General features: G+C 44.2%; 1 protein-coding gene across 1 annotated transcript in view; it reads right to left on the bottom strand.

Annotated features, from left to right (window-relative positions):
• Positions 1-4,550: 4,550 nt before the first annotated feature.
• The window catches only part of laptm4b (lysosomal protein transmembrane 4 beta), an 87,718-nt gene continuing 66,744 nt past the window's right edge, over positions 4,551-25,524 (bottom strand). Inside the window, exon 7 of the mRNA XM_068030773.1 lies at positions 4,551-4,625. Within this exon, the coding sequence (XP_067886874.1) occupies positions 4,551-4,625 (75 nt within the window). The remainder of the gene's footprint in view (positions 4,626-25,524) is intronic.

The following is a 25,524-nucleotide window of genomic DNA, read 5'->3' as shown; positions in this document are numbered from 1 at the left end:
ATGTGAGCATCACTGGCAAGGCCAGTGTTTGTTGTCCATCCCTAATTGCCCTTGAACTGAGTGGCTTGCTAGGTCATTTCAGACAGCATTTTAAGAGTCAGCCACATTGCTGTGGGTCTGGAGTCACATGTTGGCCAGACCAGGTAAGGGCAGTAGATTTCCTTCCCTAACCAGAAGGGTTTTTACAATAATCAATGATAGTTTCATGGCACCATTACTGAAACGAGCTTTCAATTCCAAATTTTTATTAATTATATTTAAATCCCACCAGCCACCATGGTGGGATTTGAACCCATGTCCCCAGGATATCACCTGGGCCTCTGGTCCAGCGACATTACCACATTGCCACCATCTCCCCCACATCCTACCTGTACCCTGAAACGGTTATCTATCCTTTGCGTGTACAGCTTCCTGTATCATTCCTGTTGAGTATGGCAATACACCAATAAGGCAAAATAAAAATCAAACACAAGACGTACGGTCAGCTTGCACAGGATTTATTGAGCCAGAAATATTTACAGGCAAGTCTGCGTATAAACAGACAGGTCTTTAAGTAACTGCGCTATGATTTCATTTATTAACAATCAGGTGCATAATGTGCTAATCAGTGATTCATTTTTCTGCTTTATTTCACACATATAGAAACATTTTTTTGAATGGGCACAGTTCTGACCAATTCTAATGTTATTTTTCAATCCCAGGATGAAATAGTTTTGTCCCAGTTTCAGCTTGATTCACTTGAATGTTTGGTATCGGAACACACTCGGAAAAAATATCATAGGAACATGGGAGGAGTAGGCCATTCAGCCCATCGAGCCTGCTCTGCCATTCAATACGATCATGGCTGATCATCCACTTCAATGCCATATCCTTTTCCCCACACTATCCCCATATCCCTTTATGTCACTGGTATTTAGAAATCTGTCAATCTCTGCTTTAAACATACTCAATGACTGAGCTTCCACAGCCCTCTGGGATAGAGAATTCCAAAGATTCACAACCCTCTGAGTAAAGAAATTTCTCCTCATCTCTGTCCTAAGTGGCTTCCCCCTTATTTTGAAATTTTGTCCCCTGGTTCTAGACTCCCCAACCAGGGGAAACATCTTACCTGCATCTACCCTGTCTATCCCTTTAAGTATTTTGTAGGTTTCAATGAAATCACCTCTCATTCTTCGAAACTCTAGAGAATACAGGCCCAGTTTCCCCAATCTGTCTTCATAGGACAGTCCCACCATCCCGGGAACAAGTCTGGTGAACATTTGTTGCACTCCCTCTAACCTTTGTTGCACTCCCTCTATAGCAAAAATATCCTTCCTTAGGTAAGGGGACCAAAACTGCACACAGTACTCCAGGTGTGGTCTAATCAAGGTTCTATATAATTGAAGCAAGACTTCGCTACTCCTATCAGCTGTGAATTGTACAAGAAACCTTGAATAAAATTCACAATCAATCAGATTAAAAATAGACTTGTTCAATTAATAGAGGTGTTCAAAATCATGCAAGATTTTCATTGAGTAAATAAGAAGCAACTGTTTCCAATGGCAGAAGGGTCAGTAACCAAAGGACACAGTTTGAGGCGATTGCTGAATGAGCCAGAGTTGTAAAGATGGGAATTTTTTTTTACCCAGTGAATTGCTGTGATCTGGAATGCGCTGCCTGAAAAGACAGGTGGAAGCAGATTCAATAGTAAGTTTCAAAAGGGAATTGGATAAATTCTTGAGGGGGAGAAAAATTCAGGGCTATGGGGAAAGAGCAGGGGAGTGGGACTAACTGGATAGCACTTTCAAAGAGCCAGCACAGGCACAATGGGCTGAATAGCCTCCTTCAATGCTACTCTTCACATCTCCATACTAGTTTCCTTGTAAAACACTGAATATGATCATTGTATTCCTCTTCCAAACCTATGATTCAGATTCACTGCAATAATCCCCAAAATAGCAGGGAATTGTTACAATTTTAGATACTCCGTCATCATATTAAACATTGCATTTATTCCTGAAACCAGCAATAAAAATGCACAACAAAAAAATTGTATTTTTGGAAAATTTCATCCCCAGAATAATTTTTTCAGAAGGCTTTTGATAAAGTCCCCCACAGGAGGTTGGTTAGCAAAATTAAAGCACATGGGATAGGAAGTAATAAACGGGTCATTCTCACGTTGGCAAGCTGTGGCTAGTGGAGTACTGCAAGGATCAGTGCTTGGGCCCCAGCTATTCATAATACATATCAATGATTTGGATGTGGGGACCAAATGAGGTATTTCCAAGTTCGCGGATGACACAAAACTAGGTGGGAGTGTGTGTTGTGAGGAAGATGCAACATGGCTTCACGGGATTTGGGCAGACTTAGTGAGTGGGCAAGAACGTGACAGCTGGAATATAATATGGAAAAATGTGAGGTTATCCACTTTGGTAGGAGGAATAGATGTGCAGAGTATTTCTTAAATGGTAAGAGATTATAAAGAGTAGATTTACAAAGGGACCTGGATGTCCTTGTCACTGAAAGCTAACATGCAGGTGCAGCAAGCAATTAGGAAGGCTAATGGCATGTTAACCTTTATTGCAAGAGGATTTGAGTACAGGATTTGTGAAGTCTTACTTCAATTGAATGGAACCTTGGTTAGACCGCACTTGGAGTACTGTGTGCAGTTTTGGTTCCCTTACCTTAGGAAAGATATTATTGCCATAGAGGGAGTGCAACGAAGGTTCACCAGACTTGTTCCCGGGATGGCGGGACTGTCCTATGAAGAGAGATTGGGGAAACTAGGCCTGTATTCTCCAGAGTTTTGAAGAATGAGAAGTGATCTCATTGAAACCTACAAAATACTTAAAGGGATAGACAGGGTAGATGCAAGTAAGATGTTTCCACTGGTTGGGGAGTCTAGAACCAGGGGACAAAATTTCAAAATAAGGGGAAAGCCACTTAGAACAGAGGTGAGGAGAAATTTCTTTACTCAGAGAGTTGTGAATCTTTGCAATTCTCTATTCCAGAGGGCTGTGGAAGCTCAGTCATTGAGTATGTTTACAGTTGTGACTGACAGATTTCTAAATACAAATGACATAAGGGGATACACACATATGAACATACAAATTAGGAACAGGAGTAGGCCACTCGGTCCTTCGAGCCTGCTCTGCCATTCAATAAGTTCATGGCTGAACTGATTACTCCACATTTCCACCTACCCCCTGATAACCTTCCACCCCCTTGCTCATCAAGAATCTATCAACCTCTGCTTTAAAAATATTCAAAGGCTCTGCTTCCACTGCCTTTTGAGGAAAAGAAATCCAAAGACTCACAACCCTCAGAGAGAAAACATTTCTCTTCATCTCTGTTTTAAATGGGCGAGCCCTTATTTTTAAACAGTGACCCCTAGTTTGAGATTCTCCCACAAGGGGAAACATCCTTTCCACATCACCCTGTCAAGACCCATCAGGCTCTTATATGTTTCAAACAAGTCCCCTCTTAATCTTCTAAATTTCAGCAGATACAAGCCTAGCCTGTCCAATCTTTCCTTGTAAGACAGCCCGCCCATTCCAGGTATTAGTCTAGTATATCTTCTCTGTATTGCCTGTAACGCATTTACATCCTTCCTTAAATAAGGAGACCAGTACTGTACACAGTACTCCAGATGTGGTCTCACCAATGCCCTGTATAGCTGAAGCAAAACCTCCCTACTTTTGTAATCAATTCCCCTCGCGATAAACAACAATATTCTAATAGCTTTCCTAATTACGTGCTGTACCTGCGATTCATGCACTAGACACCCAAATCCCTCTGCATCTCAGAGCTCTGCAATCTCTCACTAGTTAGATAATGTGCTTCTTTTTTATATTTCCTGCCAAAGTGGACAATGTCCCACTTTCCCACATTATACTCCAGTTGCCAGGTCTTTGCCCACTCACTTAACCTATCTATATCCCTTTGCAGCCTCCTTATGTCCTCTTCACAACTTACTTTCCTACCTCTCTTTGTGTCATCAGCAAAATTAGCAACCATACCTTCGGTCCCTTCATCTAAGTCATTTATATAAATTGTAAAAATTTGAGACCCCAGCACAGATCCCTGTGGCACACCACTCATTACATCTTGCCAACCAGAAAATGACCCATTTATGTCTACACTGTTTCCTGTTAGCTAGCCAATCTTCTATCCATGCCAATATGTTACCCCCTACACCATGAGCTTTTATTTTCTGCAATAACCTTTGATGTGGCACCTTATCAAATGCTTTCTGGAAATCTAATAACAATGCATCCACCAATTCCCCTTTATCCACAGCACATGTAACTCCCTCAAAGAACTCAAAAAAGGGATGCGAGGATAATGTGGGAAAAAGGCATTGAAGTGGATGATCAGCCATGATCATTTTGAATGGTGGGGCAGGCTCGATGGGCTGAATGGCCGAATCCTGCTCCTATGTTCTTATGTCCCTATAATGAAATCACTTTGCACAATGGAATGAAAGTATTTCTTAAATAGTTTTTGGTCTGACAGTGTTATGTATAAAGGTTGTTTCAATTCTTGCCTGGGTTTTGTTTGTATTACGACCTTTAAGCTGACATATAAGGTGGAGGTGGATCTTTTGTAGGCATCATTCCAGCCTCCTCATTGGGTGGCAAAAGGATCTAAAGGTAAAACAAAACGACAGTTTATTACAAGAAGGGTCATTTGTTCCAATCCCCACGTGCTCCACCACGACATCATACTAATTACCCTGAATGAAAGAAAGTAAAAACTTACATTGCTGTAGTGCCTTTCACAACCTCAGGACATCCCACAGCACTTTACAGCCAGCGAAGCACTTTTTGAAGTGTTGAACTGTTGGTCACAGTAGCCAATTTGCGCACAGCAAGCTCCCACAAACAGCAATGTGATAATGACCAGATAATCTGTTTTAATGCTTTTGGTTGAAAGTTAAGTATTGGCAGGGACCCCCAAAGAGAATTCCCCTGCTCTTCACAGAATTGTTACAGCATAGAAGGAGGCCATTCGGCCCGTCGTGTCTTCGCTGACTCTCCAAAGGAGCAATTTACCTTGTGCCACTTCCCCACATTTCCCCATAACCCTGCACATTCTTCCTTTTCAGACAACAATCCAATTCCCTTTTGAATCCCACAGGCAGTGTATTCCACATCCTAACCACTCGCTGCGTGAAAAAGTTTATCCTCATATCGCTATTGCTTCTTTTGCCAATTACCTTAAATCTGTGCCCTCCTGTTCTCGATCCTTCCACCAGTTTCTCCCTATCTACCCTGTCCAGACCTCTCATGATTTTGAATACTTCTATCAAATCTCCTCTGAAATGTCTCTTCTCCAAGGAAAACAGTCCCAACTTCTCCACTCTATCTATGTAACTGAAGATCAAAATAGTGCTATAGGATTTTTTACATCCACTTGAGGGGGTAGACAGGACCTCAGTTTAATACCTTATCTGAAAGACAGCACTTCTGACAGTGCAGTGCTCCCTCACTACGAGCACTGGAACAACAGGCTGGAGATTTGTGCTCAATTTTGTGCAGTGTGATATGAACCCACTCAGAGCTAACAGTACCACAGAGCTATGGCTGAAATGAATGCAGTATGGCTTTTCAAACATTCTAGCTTCCAGCTAGAACTGCTCATTTTCAGCAATGTGAAAATGTAATGCAAACTAAACTTATAAATGCCTTTCATAGCCAAGACTCAAAGTGACTTAAAGTAACAAATAGCACCAATTTATTTAGCAATTCAGGTTGAATAGAGCAGTATGTTTTATATATATATAGAAACATAGAAAATAGGAGCAGGAGTAGGCCATTCAGCCCTTCGAGCCTGCTCCGCCATTCATTATGATCATGGCTGATCATCCCCAACTCAGTAACCTGTTCCCGCTTTCGCCCCATACCCTTTGATCCCTTTAGACCCAAGAGCTATATCTAACTCCTTCTTGAAAACATAGATTGTTTTGGCCTCAACTGCTTTCTGTGATAGCGAATTCCACAGTCTCACCACTCTCTGGGTGAAGAAATTTCTCCTCATCTCAGTCCCGAATGGTTTACCACGTATCCTTAGACTATGACTCCTGGTTCTGGACTCCCCCACCATCGGGAACATCCTTCCTGCATCTACCCTGTCAAGTCCTGTTAGAATTTTATAGGTTTCTATGAGATTCCCCCTCACTCTTCTGAACTCCAGCGAATATAATCCTAACTGACACAATCACTCCTCATGCGTCAGTCCCGCCATCCCAGGAATCAGTCCGGTAAACCTTCGCTGCACACCCTCTATAGCAAGAACATCCTTCCTCAGACAAGGAGACCAAAACTGCACACAATATTCCAGGTGTGGCCTCGCCAAGACCCTGTATAATTGCAGCAAGACATCCCTGCTCCCGTACTCGAATCCTCTCGCTATGAAGGCCAACATACCATTTGCCTTTTTTACTGCCTGTTGGACCTGCATGCTTACCTTCAGCGACTGGTGTACAAGAACACCCAGGTCTCGCTGCATATTCCCCTCTCTCAGTTTATAGCCGTTCAGATAATAATCTGCCTTCCTGTTTTTGCTACCAAAGTGGATAACCTTACATTTATCCACATTATACTGCATCTGCCATGCATTAGCCCACTCACCTAACTTGTCCAAATCACCCTGAAACCTCTCTGCATCCTCCTCACAACTCACCCTCCCACCCAGTTTTGTGTCATCTGCAAATTTGGAGATATTACATTTAGTTCCCGCATCTAAATCATAAATATATAAAAAATAAAACCACCCAGTTTGTATATTTTAATTGGCATTTTTAAATTTCTCACTTCTCAAAAGAGACAAGTTTTGTACAAAAACGTGTTTATCAACTTGACAGTGAATAGCTGGGGTCCTAGCATCGATCCCTGCGGTACCCCACTAGTCACTGCCTCCCATTCGGAAAAAGACCCGTTTATTCCTACTCTTTGTTTCCTGTCTGCCAACCAATTTTCTATCCATCGCAATACACTACCCCCAATCCCATGCGCTTTAATTTTACACGCTATATATGAAGTTTTTTTGCACAGCAAACGTCATCACTAAATTTATGACTTTTCTGACAAGGCCTAGGGAATGATTGATGCTCTGCAAGGATGAACATGTTGGGGGACCAATGGTGGGAGTTTGGTGGCAGGACATTTGAAGGCAGGAGGTCATGTGATTACAGCTCCAGGAATATGTCCAGTCAGAGTTGGCAACCTTAAGACCAATCCCAAAATGACAAGTTACTGGCTTCTCTATGGAACCATCTTCTTGTAAAATCCAGGACCAAACTCTTAATAGTAATTACTTCCTAATGCAGTGGAAACAACAATAGCAACTTATATATTTATATAGCACCTTTAATGTAATAAAATGTCCCAAAAGTGTTTCACAGGAGCATTATAAAACAAAATATGACACTGAGCCACATAAGCTGATATTAAGTCAGATGACCAAAGCTTGGTCAAAGAAGTAGGTTTTAAGGAGAGCTGCTTTTGCTGACAACACAACCACTAGGTGGCGCAGTACTGGCACACGCACAAATGTAGCCTCATCCACTGAAACGTCACTGTATGCAACGACAAGGCAGCTACCAGTAATAAAGATGGTACTGCTCTATTTATCACAAAAAATAAATTAAACCCAAACCCCTCAACCGCTGCGATTGCTGCCTCCATCCCACCCCCAACAGAACCCAGCTCCCTTCTGCCACCGTGCTTCCCTTCTCTGCTACCTCCCATGCCCGTCTACTCGCCACTCGCACCCCACCTCATCGCTGCCTTCCCTCAGCCGCCCACTCCCCGCCTTGCACCTTGGCGGCTCGTTCCCCGCCGTATCTTTGGGCGGCATGGTGGGCAACTATTGTCCTCTCTGCCCTAGGACCTGTGGCTCCAGGATTGGCCTGTTGAGTCACCTGAGGACACACAAAGCCTGGCAGACATCATCCTCGTTTCAAGGGGCTGACAACAATAACAAAACAACACTGAAGAAATAAACACAAAGTTAGTTTTACTGGAAGTGCAGAAAAAAGAAAGTATGTCACAATGACAGCCTATTCCTGCTCCTATCTTCCCGCAGAAAGATATTGATGGTCTGGTTGGATGGGCAGAAAAGTGGCAAATGGAATTTAACCTGATGAAGTGTGAGGTGATGCATTTGGGGAGGTCAAACAAGGCAAAGGAATACACAATTAATGGGAAAATACTGAGAAGTGTAGAGGAAGTGAGAGACCTTGGAGTGAATGTCCACAGATCCTTGAAGGTAGCAGGACAGTTCGATAGGGTGGTTAAGAAGGCATATGGAATCCTTTCCTTTATTAGCCGAGGTATGGAATATAAGAGCAGGGAGGTTATGCTGGAACTGTATAACTCATTGGTTAGGCCACAACTTGAGTACTGTGTGCAGATCTGGTCACCTTATTACAGAAAGGATGTAATTGCACTAGAGAGGGTACAGAGGAAATTTACGAGGATGTTGCCAGGACTGGAAAAATGCAGCGATGAGGAAAGATTGAATAGGCTGGGGTTGTTCTCCTTGGAACAGAGAAGGCTGAGGGGAGATCTGATTAAAATGTACAAAACTGTGAGGGGCCTGGATAGAGTGGAGGCGAAGGGTCTATTCACCTTAGCAGAGAGGTCAGTGACTAGGAGGCATAGATTTAAAGTGATTGGTAGAAATATTAGAGGGAAGATAAGGAAAGGTTTTTTCACCCAGAGGATGGTGCAGTTCTGGAACTCACTGCCTGAAAGGGTACTTGAGGCAGAGACCACAAGTCATTTAAAATGAGTCTGGATATGCAATTCATGTGCCATAATCTACAGGGTTATGGACCAAATGCTGGAAAGTGCGATTAGAATTAGAATATTTTGGCCGGCACAGACACGATGGGCCCAGTGGCCTCTTTCTGTGCCGTAAACCTTCTATGATTCTATGTTGTTGTAATACGATCTGCTTCTTAGTGAGAAATATGCAGCTACACCATTTAGTCTTTCAACATTCTCACCACACAAACTAATGGAAGGCAATCTTGGAACCGAAGGCTGGAAACTTAATCCATTCATCTTCACCTTTCTATCCAAACCACAAACAACCAACCAAAGCACTCACTTGCTACTGTGGTTAATTTGGCTCCTCAAGTGCTTGGCAGCACAAGTATTTCAAATTAATCCATACAGGCTGGCTTAAAGCTGGCCAAAGACAATTTGGCATGTACTTGAAGTATAAATTCACATCATAGTGACACACAGTCTGCATTTAGACAATATTGCTTTGAGTTTTGTGTAAATTCAGGAAAAACAGTAACAGGTCATCTGTCATTAATAAACTATAAGGACTGCTGAATATTGCAAGACGATTGGGTCTAAGTAAAAGGTAACTGTTAGGCTTCATAACTTATTGGATGCCAGTTACATTTCTTAAAAGAATGTACATTTTTAGATGACATTTTGTAACTTATTCCGTCCCTAAATTTCCTTCATTCTCCCTGAGTTATCAGTGTAGACAAGTGACCCAAAATGGAGATAGGGTTTAGTGGGTGTGGGTAGGGGAAGGAGGAGATCCAAAACTTTGTTTAATTATAACAGATTATAGTCTTGTCCCAGTGCATTCTTTGTATTTCAAATCAGAGGACATAGACAGGCTGGTGAAATAAGCGTTCATGTGGCAGACGAAATTTAATCCAAAGAAGTGTGAAGTGATTCATTTTAGTAGGAATAATGAGGAGAGGCAATATAAAATAAAGGGTACAATTCCAAAGGGGGTGCAGGAGCAGATGGACCTGGGGGTATATGTGCCCTCAGGCACAGGGTGGCTGGGCAGATTGAGAAAGCAGACGGGATCCTGAGCTTTATAAATAAGGGCACTGGGCACAAAAGCAAGAAAGTATGATAAACCTCTAAAAAACACTGGTTCGGCATCGACTGGAGTGCTCGGTCCAGTTCTGGGCACCACACTTTAAGAAGGACGTGAAGGTGTTAGAAAGGGTGCAGAGAAGATTCACAAGAATGGTTCCAGGGATGAGGAAGTTCAGTTATGTGGATAGATTGGAGAAGCTGGGGCTGTTCTCCTCAGAGAAGAGAAGATTAAGAGGGGATTTGATAGAGGTGTTCAAAATCATGAAGGGTCTGGACAGAGTAGATAGGGAGAAACTTTTCCTGTTGGTGGAAAGGTCGAGAACCAGAGTACATCAATTTAAGGTGATTGGCAAAAGAAGCAACGGTGACGTGAGGAAAAACATTTTTACGCAGCGAGTGGTTAGGATCTGGAATGCACTGCCTGAGAGTATGATGGAGGCAGATTCAATCGAGGCTTTCAAAAGGGAATTGGATAATTCTTTGAAGAGAAAAAATTTGCAGGGCTACGGGTTGCTTTTGCAGAGAGCAGGCAGGACACGATGGACCGAATGGTATCCTCCTGTGATGTAACCATTCTGTGATTCTATATTCAATTTCTGCAAGTCCAGTAAACTCAAATTGAATGTGCAGAGCTTTACTGAGTAATTTACTACATTACTGAGATAAGCCTCTGTTAGGTTACATTTATTTTATCACTGCAAGTTCTCTCTTTGCATATAATTACATTCAACATAAGATACACCCATTCATTCATACAATGGAGCCTCTATTCAATACTAAGAGCCGCTCCTCATAATTTAAATTGATGAAGCTGAGAAATGTTAATTATGTTCGTGTGATGTGCTAATGTCTGCAATATTCAATGAGTTAATTAATTATTGACGAAATGGCTTTCTATAAATAAATAATCGGTGCTTTACATTTGTTTCAGTCAACTAATTAAAGATTAGAAATAAACAAAAGTTCGGACCCACTCCTTCCCCCTCTGATCAACCCCCCCTCCACCACCCCCTCTCCCCCTCCCCCACTCCACCCACCCCCCCCCCCCCACCGCCCCCCCCCCCCTCCCCCTTGCCAAACCACATTTCCATTTTGGGTTACTTGACTACACTGGCTGATATTTATCCCTCTATCAAAATCACAAAAGCAGATGATCTGGTCATTATCACATCAATGTTTGTGGGAGCTTTCTGTGTGCAAATTGGCTGCTGCGTTTCCTGCATTCCTACACTTCAAAAGTACTTCATTGGGTGCAAAGCACTTTGAAATGTCTGGTGGTCGTGAAATGTGCTATATAAGTGCAATTCTTTCTTTCTAATGAACTTCTTACATCTTGTGCTGAATGCAGACTAAATGCTATTAAAATATGCATTAAAGGCAAACAGACGACATACATGAGACATTTCAATGTATCTGATGAGGTAATTTTTTTTGTAAGATCTTACGAAACTTTTACATGTTGGTTTCTGAGCAAGTTATTAAAGCGACAAATAATGACAATGGCAGGTGGGGTGACGGGGTGTTAGATGCGTTGAGAGAAGGATTGCTTCAGCTCTGATTCCTGCTCATTTCGTTATCTGAGCTGCACTGAGTGCTTACAGCACCTCCCATTGGGAAATGGAGGGAAGACAATTAAAATTGAAATGGGAGAGTAAGTCTGGATGCTACCTAGCAGCTGGATATGGGAACATTTGGAGGTGATCTGGACACAGGTTACATTCTGAAAATACAGGGGGCTGAATCTTCTGTGCCCGCCTGCGATGTCCGTCTGTCCCCGACAATGGTGTCGGCTGCCATTTTCAAAGGGCTGTCAGCCCTAATGGCAGATTGAAATATTTAAAGATAAAGTGAATAGAAAATGAAATGCATTTATTTTGCCCCTCTACCACCCTCCAATAACCATAAAATTATTAATTTTCCCAAAACACTTACCTTTACAATCTGACCTTTCCCCCACCCAAACTGCTTAAACTTTAACCTCCAACCCTTCCCACCGTACCCTACACCAATGATGTTATTTTGACCCCATTTCCCCCCACCCCCGGCACTGAGAAATGCACCTTCTCCCACCTTCACACTAGTGTGGCACCTCGTTTCCCTGGATCTTGGATGGGGATGTGAAGGAACGTGAGTGCTGGCCACCGGGCCGAAGATCAGAGTGGGAATTCAGGGGGCAGGGTATGTTTTTTTTTAATGTGTTAATGGAATGTGGGCATCGCTGGCCAGGCCAGCATGTTTTGCCCATCCCTAATTGCCCTTGAACTGAGTGGCTTGCTCGGCCATTGCGGAGGGCATTTACGAGTCAACCACATTGCTGTGGATCTGGAGTCACATGTAGGCCAGACCAGGTAAGGATGGCTGATTTCCTTCCCCAAAGGACATTAATGAACCAGAAGGGATTTTACAACAATCAACAATAGTTTCATGGTCACCATTAGACTAGCCTTTTAATTCCAGATTTATTAATTAAATTCAAATTTCACCATCTGCTGTGGTGGGATTCGAACCCATGTCCCCAGAGCATTAGCCTGGGCCTCTGCTCTGAGCTACTACTCTAGTGACATTACCACTACACCACCACCTCCCCATTAATTCATTAATTTTAATTTATTTAATATGCAAATGGGGGTCCTGTCACCGAGCAGCCAGGGCGGGGGGGGGGTGGTGGGGAGGGTGCACCACGAGGCCTCGCTGCCGCCGGCAATATTGGGCCGGGCCCTCCCAGTGTCCCAGAGGCATCTACAGGCCCCTCCGCCACAGATGGCCCACACCTGGGGGAGAACTTAAAAAAAGACCCTGGGCTAGATTTATTGTTCTTTTCATTTTACCAGTTTTCTTCATTTAAAAGCAAAATGGTCTCCTTAATTTGTCAATCAATGTTTTTTTTTACTGCTTTCTTCTCCCTCTTTATTCAACATGGCTTAGCCAAGTGAAGGTCAACCATCCGTCAGGTTTTTTCGCATCAGCCATTAGAAGACACATGAAAGGTGATTCACCTGCCTTTCTCCTTATGGTGATGCACAAGCCTCTGCTTCACCCCTTCCTGTGCCATCCTGCAAACCTAGATTGTAAAACTCCATACCATAACACATTGGTACATGAATGCACTGTACTATTTGATTTATGTAGCACCTTTAATGTAGTAAAATATCCCAAGGTGCCTCCCAGGAACAAAGAGAATCAAGGGGTCGGGCGGGAAAGTGGAGTTGAGATAGAAGGTCAGCCATGATCTTATTGAATGGTGGAGCAGGCTCGAGGGGCCGAATGGCCTAATCCCACTCCTAATTATTTTCTTAAGTTATCAAACAAGGTTTGACACTGAACCAAATAAGGAGATATTGTGACAGGTCACCAAAGGCTTGGTCAAAGAAGTAGATTTTAAGGAGTGTCTTAAAAGAGGAGAGATAGAGAGGTGAAGAGATTTAGGGAGAGAACTCCTGTGCTCAGAGCCCAAAGGTAAAGTAATGGAAATCGGGGATGAGCAAGAGGCCACAATCGGAGGAGCACAGAGATGTCTGTCTATCTGCAAATCAGAAATAACCTCACAAAGATAGGCTTTCAAAAGCTTCTTAACTCTATTAGCAATTCAGCAGTCAAGGTAACTGGCCTGGAACTGCGCAGACAATTCCTGCTCTGATGGTATGTTTTCATAATCATAAATGAATCTTTGAAAGCTACTGGAGTGTGGTAAGGTTAGTGTTCCCATCATCGCTACAAGTCAAAGGTACTCTTACACTTTCAAACAGATTATAGCAACTGTGTCAGCTGTGGCTCAGGGGGTAGAACTCTCGTTTCTGAGTCAGAACGTTGTGAGTTTGGGTTCCACTCAGGAGATTTGAGCACAAAAATCTCAGTTGACACTCTGGTGTGACACCATCCTCGGATGGTGATGGCAAACACGAGGGGACATAGCTTTAAGTTGAGGGGTGATAGATATAGGACAGATGTCAGAGGTAGTTTCTTTACTCAGAGAGTAGTAGGGGCGTGGAACGCCCTGCCTGCAACAGTAGTAGACTCGCCAACTTTAAGGGCATTTAAGTGGTCATTGGATAGACATATGGATGAAAGTGGAATAGTGTAGGTCAGATGGTTTCACAGGTCGGCGCAACATCGAGGGCCGAAGGGCCTGTACTGCGCTGTAATGTTCTAATTCTAATTCTAACGTGGCACAGGAGGAGGCCACTCTGCCTATCGTGTCTGTGGCAGCTGAGAAACGAACCCCCCCCCAGCCTAATCCCTTTGTTTTCTGCCACTGAGCCAATTTTGTATCCAGCTTGCTACATTTCCCTGCATCCCGTGGGCTTTTTTTTTTAACCAGATGCCATGTGGGACCTTGTCAAAAGCCTTGCTAAAATCCAACATCGACTGCACTATCCTCATCAATCCTCCTTATTACCTCCTCAAAAAATTTAATCAATTTAGTCACACAAGACCTTCCCTTAACAAATCCATGCTGACTATCCTTGATTAATCCATACCTTTCTAAGTGACAGTTTATCCTGTCTCTCAGAATTGATTCTAATAACTTGCCCACTACCAAGGTTAGATTGACTGGCCTGGAATTATTTGGTCTATCCCTCGCTTACTTTTTAAACAAAGGTACAATGTTAGCAAACCTCCAATCCTCCAGCACCACACCTGCATTCACTAAAGATTGGAAAATGATGGTCACAGCATCCAAAATTCCCTCCCTGGCTTCTTTTAACAGCCTGGGGGACATTTCATTTGGCTCTGGTAATTTATCCACTTTCAAGGATGCTAATCCCCTTAATACTTCTTCTCTCCCTATGTTTATCACATCCAATATTTCACACTCCTTCTCCTTAACTGCAATGCTTGCATTGTCCCCTCTTTTGTGAAGACAGATGCAAAGTATTCATTAAGAACAATACCAACATCTTCCACCCTTACACAGAGGTTACCTTTTTGGTCTTTTATGGGCCCTACTCTCTCCTTAGTTATCCTTTTATTCTTATTGTATTGATAAAACATCTTTGGGTTCATCTTGATTTTGCTTGCCAATATTCTTTCATGCCCTCTCTTTGCTTTCCAAATTTCCTTTTTGATTTCACCCCTCCACTTCCAATACTCCTCTCGGCTTTCTGTAGTATTGAGTTCTTGGAGTCCGACATAAGCTTTTCTTTTCTGCCTTATCTTACCCTGTACCCTAGGCTCCTTGACATCCATGGAGCTCTAGATTTGGCCGCACACCCTTTTTCTTTGTGGGAACATATTTACTCTGAACTCCTTGAATCTCCCCTTTGAATGCCTCCCACTGCTCTGACACTGATTTACCTTCAAGTCGCTGTTTCCAGTCCACTTTTTCTAAATCACTCCTCAGCTCAGTAAAATTCGCCTTACCCCAATTTAGAACTTTAACTCCTGTTCTATCTTTGTCTTTTTCCATAATTAAATTAAAACTAACTGAATTATGATCACTACCACCAAAATGTTCCCCCACTGCCACTCCTTCTACCTGCCCAGCTTCATTTCCTAAAAGTGCCCAGAACCATGCCCTCTCTTGTTGGACTTGCTACATTCTGGCCAAAAAGGTTCTCCTGAATGCAGTTCAAGAATTCTGCTCCCTCCATTCTTTTCACACTAAAACTATGCCAGTTAATATTGGGGTAGTTACAATCCCCTACTATTACTGCCCTTTTTTGCACTTCTCAGAGATTTGCCAACATATCTGCTCTTCTATCTCCCTCTGACTGTTTGGGGGTATATAATACACTCCCAGCAGTGTGACAACATCTTTTTTGTTCCTTGGCTCAATCCATATGGCCTCATTTGATGATCCTTCTAACATATCATCCCTCTGCACAGCTGAAATTGTTTCTTGTTGCCACCCCCCTCCTTTTTTATCCCCTCTCTATCTTGTCTGAAAACCCTGTAACCAGGAACTTTGAGTTGCCATTCCTGTCCCTCCTGAAGCCATTTTTCTGTAATAGCTGTGACATCATACTGCCAAGTTTCTAATTGTACCCTCAGCTCATCTGCTTTAAACCCCTTGCATTGGAGTAGATACCCTTGAGCACTGCCAAACTCTTGTTTTTATTTTCTAATATTTGTTTCCTCTGCCTCCCGGACTCATCCATTAATTTTCTGTCTTCCATTTCCATTTCTGATTTTGTCCCATCTGAATTCCTCCTCAGGTTGCCATCCCCCAGCCAAACTAGTTTAAATCCTGCCCAAAAGCACGAGCAGATATTTGTCCCAGCTCTGTTGAGGTGCAACCTGTCCGGCTTGTACAGGTCCCCCCCTCCCCCAGAACCGGTAGCAATGCCCCAGGAATCTAAAGCCCTCCGTCCTGTACCATCTCACCAGCTACACATTCATCTTCTCTAACCTCTTATTTCTGTGGTCACTAGCGTGTGGCACTGGGAGTAATCCAGAGATTACTACCTTTAAGGTCTTGCTTTTTAATGTCTTTCCTAACTTCTTAACTCTGCCTGCATTGGTAGGAGTGACCACCGCACAGTCCTTGTGGAGATGAAGTCCCGCCTTCACATTGAGGATACCCTCCATCGTGTTGTGTGGCACTACCACCGTGCTAAATGGGATAGATTTTGAACAGATCTAGCAATGCAAAACTGGGCATCCATGAGGCGCTGTAGGCCATCAGCAGCAGCAGAATTGTACTCAACCACAATCTGTAAACTCATGGCCTGGTATATCCCCTACTCTACCATTACCATCAAGCCAGGAGACCAACCCTGGTTCAATGAAGAGTGCAGGAGGGCATGCCAGGAGCAGCACCAGGCATACCTCAAAATGAGGTGTCAACCTGGTGAAGCTACAACACAGGACTAACTGTATGCCAAACTGCATAAGCAGCTTTCGATAGGCAAAGCGAAGCAATCCCATAACCAACAGATTACATCTAAGCTCTGCAGTCATGCCACATCCAGCCGTGAATGGTGGTGGACAATTAAACAACTAACAGGACGAGGTGGCTCCACAAATATCCCCATCCTCAATGATGGGGGAGCCCAGCACATCAGAGCGAAAGATAGGGCTGAAGCATTTGCAACAATCTTCAGCCAGAGGTGCCGGGTTGATGATCCATCTCGGCCTCCTCCTGAAGTCCCCAGCATCACAGATGCCAGACTTCAGCCAATTTGATTCACTCTGAATGATATCAAGAAACGACTGAAGGCACTGGATACTGCAAAGGCTATGGGCCCTGACAATATTCCAGCAATAGCACTGAAGACCTGTGCTCCAGAACCTGCCACATCCCTAGCCAAGCTGTTCCAGTACACTGGCATCTACCCTGCAATGCAGAAAACTGCCCAGGTATATCCTGTACACAAAAACCAGGACGTCTAACCCGGCCAATTACTGCCCCATCAGCCTACTCTCAATCATCTGTAAAGTGATGGAAGGTGTCATCAACAGTGCCATCAAGCAGCACTTGCTTAGCAATAACCTGCTCAGTGATGCTCAGTTTGGGTTTTGCCATGGTCACTCAGCTCCTGACCTCATTACAGCCTTGGTTCAAACATGGACAAAAGAGCTGAACTCAAGAGGTGAGATGAGAGTGACTGCCCTTGACATCAAGGCAGCATTTGACTGAGTATGGCATCAAGGAGCCTCACAAAACTGAGGTCAATGGGAATCATGGGGAAAACCCATGGTTGTGGTTGTTGGAGGTCAATTATCTGAGCTCCAGGACATCACTGCAGGAGTTCCTCAGGGTAGTGTCCTTGGCCCAACCATCTTCAGCTGCTTTATCAATGACCTTCCTTCAATCATAAAGTCAGAAGTGGGGATGTTCGCTGATGATTGCACAATGTTCAGCACCATTCATGACTCCTCAGATACTGAAGCAGTCCGTGTTGAAATGCAGCAAGACCTGGACAATATCCAGGCTTGGGCTGATAAGTGGCAAGTAACATTCGCGCCACACAAGTGCCAGGCAATGACCATCTCCAACAAGAGAGAATCTAACCATCTCCCCCTGACATTCAATGGCATTACCATTGCTGAATCTCCCGCTATCAACATCCTAGAGGCTACCGTTGACCAGAAACTGAATTGGAGTAGCCATATAAATACCATGGCTACAAGAGCAGATCAGAGGCTAGGAATCCTGCAGCGAGTAACTCATTTCCTGACTCCCCAAAGCCTGTCCAACATCTACAAGGCACAAGTCAGGAGTGTGATGGAATACTCTCTATTTGCCTGGATGGGTGCAGCTCCAACAGTACTCAAGAAGCTCGACACCATCCAGGACAAAGCAGCCTGCTTGATTGGCACCCCATCCACAAACATTCACTCCTTCCACCACCGACGCACAGTGGCAGCAGTGTGTACCATCTACAAGATGCACTGCAGCAATGCACCAAGGCTCCTTAGACAGCACCTTCCAAACCCGCGGCCTCTACGAACTAGAAGGACAAGGGCAGCAAATACATGGGAACACCACCACCTGCAAGTTCCCCTCCAAGTCACACACCATCTTGACTTGGAACTACATCGCCATTCCTTCACTGTCGCTGGGTCAAAATCCTGGAACTCCCTTCTTAACAGCACTGTGGGTATACCTACCCCACATGGACTGCAGCGGTTCAAGAAGGCAGCTCACCACCACCTTCTCAAGGGCAATTAGGGATGGGCAATAAACCCTGGTCTGGTCAGCGAAACCCACATCCCATTAATGACTAAAAACAAAAAGGACCTCATCCTTTTTTCTACCCATGTTGTTGGTACCAATTTGGACCTCTGGCTGTTCACCCTCCTCTTCCAGAATGTTCTGCAGAAGCTCAAGCAACATCCATGACCCTGGCATCAGGGAGGCAACATACCTTCCTGGATTCACGCCTGTGGCCGCAACATCACCTGTCTGCTCCCCTAACTATAGAATACCCTATCACTATTGCTCTACCAGTCTTCCTTGTACCCCCCTGTACTGCTGAGCCACCTGTGGTGCCATGGACTTGACTCTGGCTGCACTGCCCAGATGAACCATCACCTTTATCAGTATTCAGAACTGAATACTGATTGGAGAGTGGGATGCACTCAGGGGACTCCTGCATGATCTGTTTAGTTCTTTTTGACTGTCTGGTGGTCACCCATTCCCTGTTTCCCTGTCTACCCTTAAGCTGCGGGGTGCCCACATCTACAAACCATCCATGAAGCTCTCACCCTCATGGGTGCACTGCAATGTCGCCAGCTACTGCTCAAGTTCCGAAACTTGGAGCTCAAACTGCTGCAACTGACGACACTTCCTGCAAATATGGTTATCCAGAAGACGAGAAGAGTCCTGGAGTTCCCATATTGCACAGGATGTGTACTCTTGAGGTTGGAGCTTCCCCCCATTACTTTATTTATTAACTAATAACCTTGTTACTGCTAATAAATCTTAATGCTGGTAATAAACTTTCCCAATGCTAATAAGCTTTGCCAATAATAATAAACCTTACTACTCTTAATAAACCTTACTAATACTCATAAACCCTACTAATACGTAATACACCTTATGTAAAAAATACAAGATAAAACTCAGCAACTACTCACTTGATGCTTGTTATTAATAATTAATGCTTTTAATGTTTTTTAAACTCCTGGTTGTTTAGCCTCAGTCCCTAAGCAGCAATACTCATCAGCCAATCAACTTACAGCTTTCCTGTGATGTCACGGTTTGATTTTTTTTTTTCCAAACCTGGTGTTCTGTTGAAGCTGCAGATGTCGCAGTGTCCCTCCACCCTCTGCCAGGTAACTGTGCAGTCCGAGTCTCGCTCTGTATTTATATCCTCTCCCCCTCCAGTGCATTCTCTTGCAGGTCGACGTTTAAGAAGCATCTTGACAAATACATGAATAGGATGGGAATAGAGGGATACGGTCCCCGGCAGTGCAGAAGGTTTTAGTTTAGGCAGGCATCAAGATCGGCGCAGGCTTGGGGGGCCGAATGGCCTGTTCCTGTGCTGTACTGTTCTTTGTTCTTTGTTCTTTGTCCACTGCCTCCGGAAAGTTCTTTACACCCACCATATTAAGCTCAAGGTTGCTTTCTCCTTTAAATTCCTTGTAGTTTACAAAGAGTGTATTAATTTCCTCAGTTGCTGCTGAATTTTTTTTTGAGTGTATAAAGCTTGCAAATAGAGAATCGAATGACTATAGGACAATGCATACACTATATACTGTGCACATTATTCTGCAGTAATTTATCATATATCATATTATTCTTGAAGTCAAACGTATCCTTAAATGCAAATCCAATTTTGGACAAGTTTTTCCTTTCTGATATTATAGCTTTTTAAAATTTGGTTGTGGGATGTGGGTGTCGCTGGCTTCTTCTCTTTGGCCTTCTTATCTCGAGAGACAATGGGTAAGCGCTTGGAGGTGGTCAGTGGTTTGTGAAGCAGCACCTGGAGTGGCTATAAAGACCAATTCTAGAGTGACAGACTCTTCCACAGGCGCTGCAGATAAAATTGATTGTCGGGGCTGTTACACCGTTGGCTCTCCCCTTGCGCTTCTGTCTTTTTTCCTGCCAACTGCTAAGTCTCTTCGACTCGCCACACTTTAGCCCCGCCTTTCTGGCTGTGCGCCAGCTCTGGCGATCGCTGGCAACTGACTCCCACGACTTGTGGTCAATGTGACAGGACTTCATGTTGCGTTTGCAGACATCTTTAAAGCGGAGACAAGGACGGCCGGTGGGTCTGATACCCGTGACGAACTTGCTGTACAATGTGACTTGGAGATCCTGCCATCTTCCATGCGGCTCACATGGCCAAGCCATCTCAAGCGCCGCTGGCTCAGTAGGGTGTATATGCTGGGGATGTTGGCTGCCTCGAGGACTTCTGTGTTGGAGATACGGTCCTGCCACCTGATGCCAAGGATTCTCCAGAGGCAGCGAAGATGGAATGAGTTGTGATATTGCTCTTGGCTGACACATGTTGTCCAGGCCTCGCTGCCGTAGAGCAAGGTACTGAGGACACAGGCTTGATACACTCGGACTTTTGTGTTCCGAGTCAGTGCACCATTTTCCCACACCCTCTTGGCCAGTCTGGACACAGCAGCGGAAGCCTTTCCCATGCGCTTGTTGATTTCTGCATCGAGAGACAGGTTACTGGTGATAGTTGAGCCTAGGTAGGTGAACTCTTGAACCATTTCCAGAGCGTGGTCGCTGATATTGATGGATGGAGCATTTCTGACGTCCTGTCCCATGATGTTCGTTGTCTTGAGGCTGATGGTTATGCCAAATTCATTGCAGGCAGCCGCAAACCTGTCGCTGAGTCTCTGCAGACACTCTTCTGTGTGGGATGTTAATGCAGCATCGTCAGCAAAGAGTAGTTCCCTGATGAGGACTTTCCGTACTTTGGTTTTCACTCTAAGACAGGCAAGGCTGAACAACCTGCCCCCTGATCTTGTGTGGAGGAAAATTCCTTCTTCTGAAGATTTGAACGCATGTGAGAGCAGCAGGGAGAAGTAGATCCCAAACAGTGTAGGTGCGAGAACACAGCCCTGTTTCACGCCACTCAGGATAGGAAAGGGGTCTGATGAGGCACCGCTATGCTGAATTGTGCCTTTCATATTGTCATGGAATGAGGTGATGATACTTAGTAGCTTTGGTGGACGTCTGATCTTTGCTAGTAGTCTGAAGAGACCACGAATGCTGATGAGGTCAAAGGCTTTGGTGAGATCAATGAAAGCAACGTAGAGGGGCATCTGTTGTTCGCGGCATTTCTCCTGTAGCTGGCGAAGGGAGAACAGCATATCAATGGTGGATCTCTCTGCTCGAAAGCCGCACTGTGCCTCAGGGTAGACACGCTCAGCCAGCTTCTGGAGTTTGTTTAAAACAACTCGAGTGAAGACTTTCCCCACTATGCTGAGCAGAGAGATTCCATGGTAGTTGCTGCAGTCACTGCAGTCACCCTTGTTCTTATAGAGAGTGATGATATTGGCTTCGCGCATGTCCTGAGGTACTGCTCCCTCATCCCAGCACAGGAAAAGCAGTTCATGTAGTGCTGAGAGTATAGCAGGCTTGGCACTCTTGATTATTTCAGGGGCAATGCCGTCCTTTCCAGGGGCTTTTCCACTGGCTAGAGAATCAATGGCATCACTGAGTTCCGATTTTGTTGGCTGCTTGTCCAGCTCATCCATGACAGGGGTGCATTGAGGGCGGTCTCAGTGACAACATTCTCCATGGAGTACAGTTCTAGGTAGTGCTCCACCCAACGGTCCATTTGTTTGTGTTGGTCTGTGATCGTGTCCCCTGATTTAGATTTGAGGGGGGCGATCTTCTTGATGGTTGGCCCAAGAGCTCTCTTGATGCCATCATCCATTCCTCTGATATTTCCGGTGTCGGAGGCCAGCTGAATACGACTGCATAGGTGATGCCAGTAGTCATTTGTACAGCGCCTGGCTGTTCTTTGTGTAGCACTTCTGGCTACTTTAAGTGGCTACGGATGTGAACTCACTGGGGGCTTTCTTGTAGTTCAACAGTGCAATGCGCTTAGCGGCTATGACAGGTTCCAGCTCTTCAAAGTGAGATTGAAACCAGTCTGCATTCTGCTTCTCACGTTTGCCAAAGGTGGTCATTGCTGAGTCATAGATGGCATCTCTGATGTGGGCCCACTTCGTCTCTGCATCCCCTGCAGGAGTGTTTTGAAGGGCTTTTTCAAGTGAATTTAGAAATTTATATAACAGCTGTGGATAAGAAATTCTGTTAGTGTTGATGTGCGGGCGGCCCTTCTGCTTGGAGTGATGTAGCTTCTTTGGTTTGAGTCTAACTTTGCTGCACACCAGGGAGTGGTCGGTGTCGCAGTCCGCACTGTGGAAGCTGTGTGTGATTTGGACACTGTTTAAGGAGGCTCGCCTTGTGACGTTGAGGTCCAGCTGGTGCCAACGGAGTGATCTTGGGTACCTCCATCAAACCTGATGACAGTGTTTAGTATGAAAGATCGAGTTGGTGATGCAGAGGTTGTAAAGTACCCCAGCAGGAGCAAATTTTCGATATTAGGAATGCTACTAATAAAGGCCAGCATTTATTGCCCATCCCTGATTGCCCTTGAACTGAGTGGCTTTCTAGGCCTTTTCAGAGGGTATTTTAAGAGTCAACCACTTTGCTGTGGGTCTGGTGTCACATGTAGGCCAGACCAGGTAAGGACAGCAGATTTCCTTCCATAAAGGACATTAGTGAACCAGAGTTCCGAAGAAGGGTCACTGATCCGAAACGTTAACTCTGCTTCTCTTTCCACAGATGCTGCCAGACCTGCTGAGTGAATCCAGCATTTCTTGTTGTTGTTGTGTTAGTGAACCAGATGTGTTTTTGCAACAATCAACTATGGTTTCCTGGTCACCATTAGACTAGCTTTTAATTCCAGATTTATTATATTTATTATTATATTATTCTATATTCTATATTATAGCTTGAACCTCCCATGAGCACAAGGGAAGAAGGACATGCACTTATATTGTTCTTTTCATGAGAGTTTCACAGCCAATGAAGTACTTTTGAAGTGTAGTCACTGTCATAATATTGGAAACATCCCAGCCAATTTCCGCACAGCAAGCTCCCACAAACAGCAATGCAATAATGACCAGATAATCTGTTTATCAGTGATGCTGACTGAGTAATGAATATTGGCCCAAGACACCGGGGAGAACTCCTCTGCTCTTCTTTAATACAATGTGACAGAATCTTTTTAACACAGCTGATAGAGCAATGGGTCCTCAGCTTAACATCTCATCAGAAAAACGGCACCTCCAACAGTGCAGCACTCCCTCAGCACTGCACTGGAGTGTCAGCCTAGATTTTGTGCACTTGTCCTAGAGTGGAACTTGAACCTACAACCTTGTGACTGAGAGCACCACCCACAGCTCACAACTAAATACTGTCAGGCTGCCTAAAACAAAGAGGTTCCCTCACAATAATATACACCTGGTCACTTGGTCTTCAGTGTCTGATGTTCCACATTTTTATGCAATTTAACTTACGGGTAAAGAAGAGCTTTTCAAGTAACTGTGCAGGATTAATTTACTGCATATTGTAGATTACAACAATAACAACTTAGATTTTGAAAGCATCTTTAACGCAATCAAATATCCCAAGGCACTTCACAGGGGCAGTACAAAGCAAAATTAGACACCCAGCCACAATATTAGGTCAGATGGCCGAAAGCTTGGTCAAGAGGCAGACTTTAAGGAGCGTCTTAAAGGAGGAGAGAGAGGTAGAGAGGCGGTGAGGTTTAGGGAGGGAATTCCAGAGCTTAGGGCCAAGGCAGCAATTCAAATCGGGGATGCTTAAGAGGCCAGAATTGGAGGAGCGCAGAGATCTTGGAGGCTTGTGGGGCTGGAGGAGGTTATAGAGATATAGAGGGGAGCTTATTAGTCCCTTTTAATAGGAGTTAATTTCTCCTCCCTTTTTTTAAAGTACATTCACAGGAATATATATATATTTATACTCACTGGGAAGCATATAAATATAAATAGTTTGTCAATCCAGCTGCAGAATGCATCAACATAGACACTCGCAAATGGAGCAGGGAAATCTGAAAAGACTGCTTTGCTCATATGATTCTTCAGTTTACTGTGGACCTTGCGTGGGTCATGGTTCGGAAAGGGAAAGCCAATGTCAAAGAGAGAGTCCGGTAAACAGAACAGAAAATTGGCAAAGGTGAACACAGGAGCTACATCCCACCATATTTGAAAGGATGGATGGAAATAAATTGGCACAGTAAGCAACAAGGATTATTATCAATTATCTGAAAACACTATATATATAATAAATATGTGGGTGTGACTATTGATTAGTCCAAATGGTTATCTAAAAATGTGACAGCTATGTTTACCTGAATAGTTTGACAAAAGAGTATTGTATAAATGTATCCAGTAATTTGCTGCTTTAAAAATTCTCATCCTTGTGTTCAAGCTCCTCCCTGGTGCTGCCCCCTCCCTATCTCTGTAACCTCCTCCAGCCCTAAAACCCTCCGCGATCTCTGCCCTGCTCTAATTCTGGCCTCTTGCACATCCCTGACTTTAATCGCTCCACCATTGGTAGCCATGCCTTCAGCTATCTGGGCCCTAATCTCTGGAATTTCCTCCCCAAACCTCTCTGCCTCTCTTACCTCCTTTGGGACGTTCCCTAAAACCTACTTCTTTGACCAAGCTATTGGTCGCCTGTCCTAATATCTCCTATGTGAGTCAGTGAAGCCTTGGGATGTTTTACTACATTGAGGGCACTATGTAAATGCAAATTGTTGTTGCTGTAGTGGAGCACCAAAGAGATATTTCAGCAGGATAACAGGCTACAAAAGTCAGTCATATTTACTAGTAACTGAGAAAGATTATTCCCTGACTACACTGATACATGGCCAAAATTCACAATACAAAAGTATTTGCTCTGTTTTTCACATCAGCTAGCAAGGAACGCTTATTTTATTCTACAATGTCTAGCAAGGTGTAAACTGTTAAACAGCCTCCTCGTCTCTCTGCAAACTGTCACCTCAAGCAATGAACACTGTTCTTTTCCGAAGGCGACAGCCTCCAGGAGGCACAATCATATAACGACTATTGACTGGAAAGCATATGGCAAATAAAATGTGGAGGTTCTCGCGCAGGCCTGAAAATGGGAGGCTACAGACCGCTGGTTCGGGAGATTTGTGGATATAACACTGCGGCCATGGCTTTCGCTTTCATCAGTTCAAAGCTCTAGTTGATGGTAATGATCCACATAATA

This window comes from Heterodontus francisci, chromosome 5, assembly GCF_036365525.1.
Source record: "Heterodontus francisci isolate sHetFra1 chromosome 5, sHetFra1.hap1, whole genome shotgun sequence".
NCBI lineage: Eukaryota > Metazoa > Chordata > Chondrichthyes > Heterodontiformes > Heterodontidae > Heterodontus > Heterodontus francisci.
The sequence above is the reverse complement of the archived record's forward strand: the minus strand, read 5'-3'. Positions and strand labels throughout refer to the sequence as shown.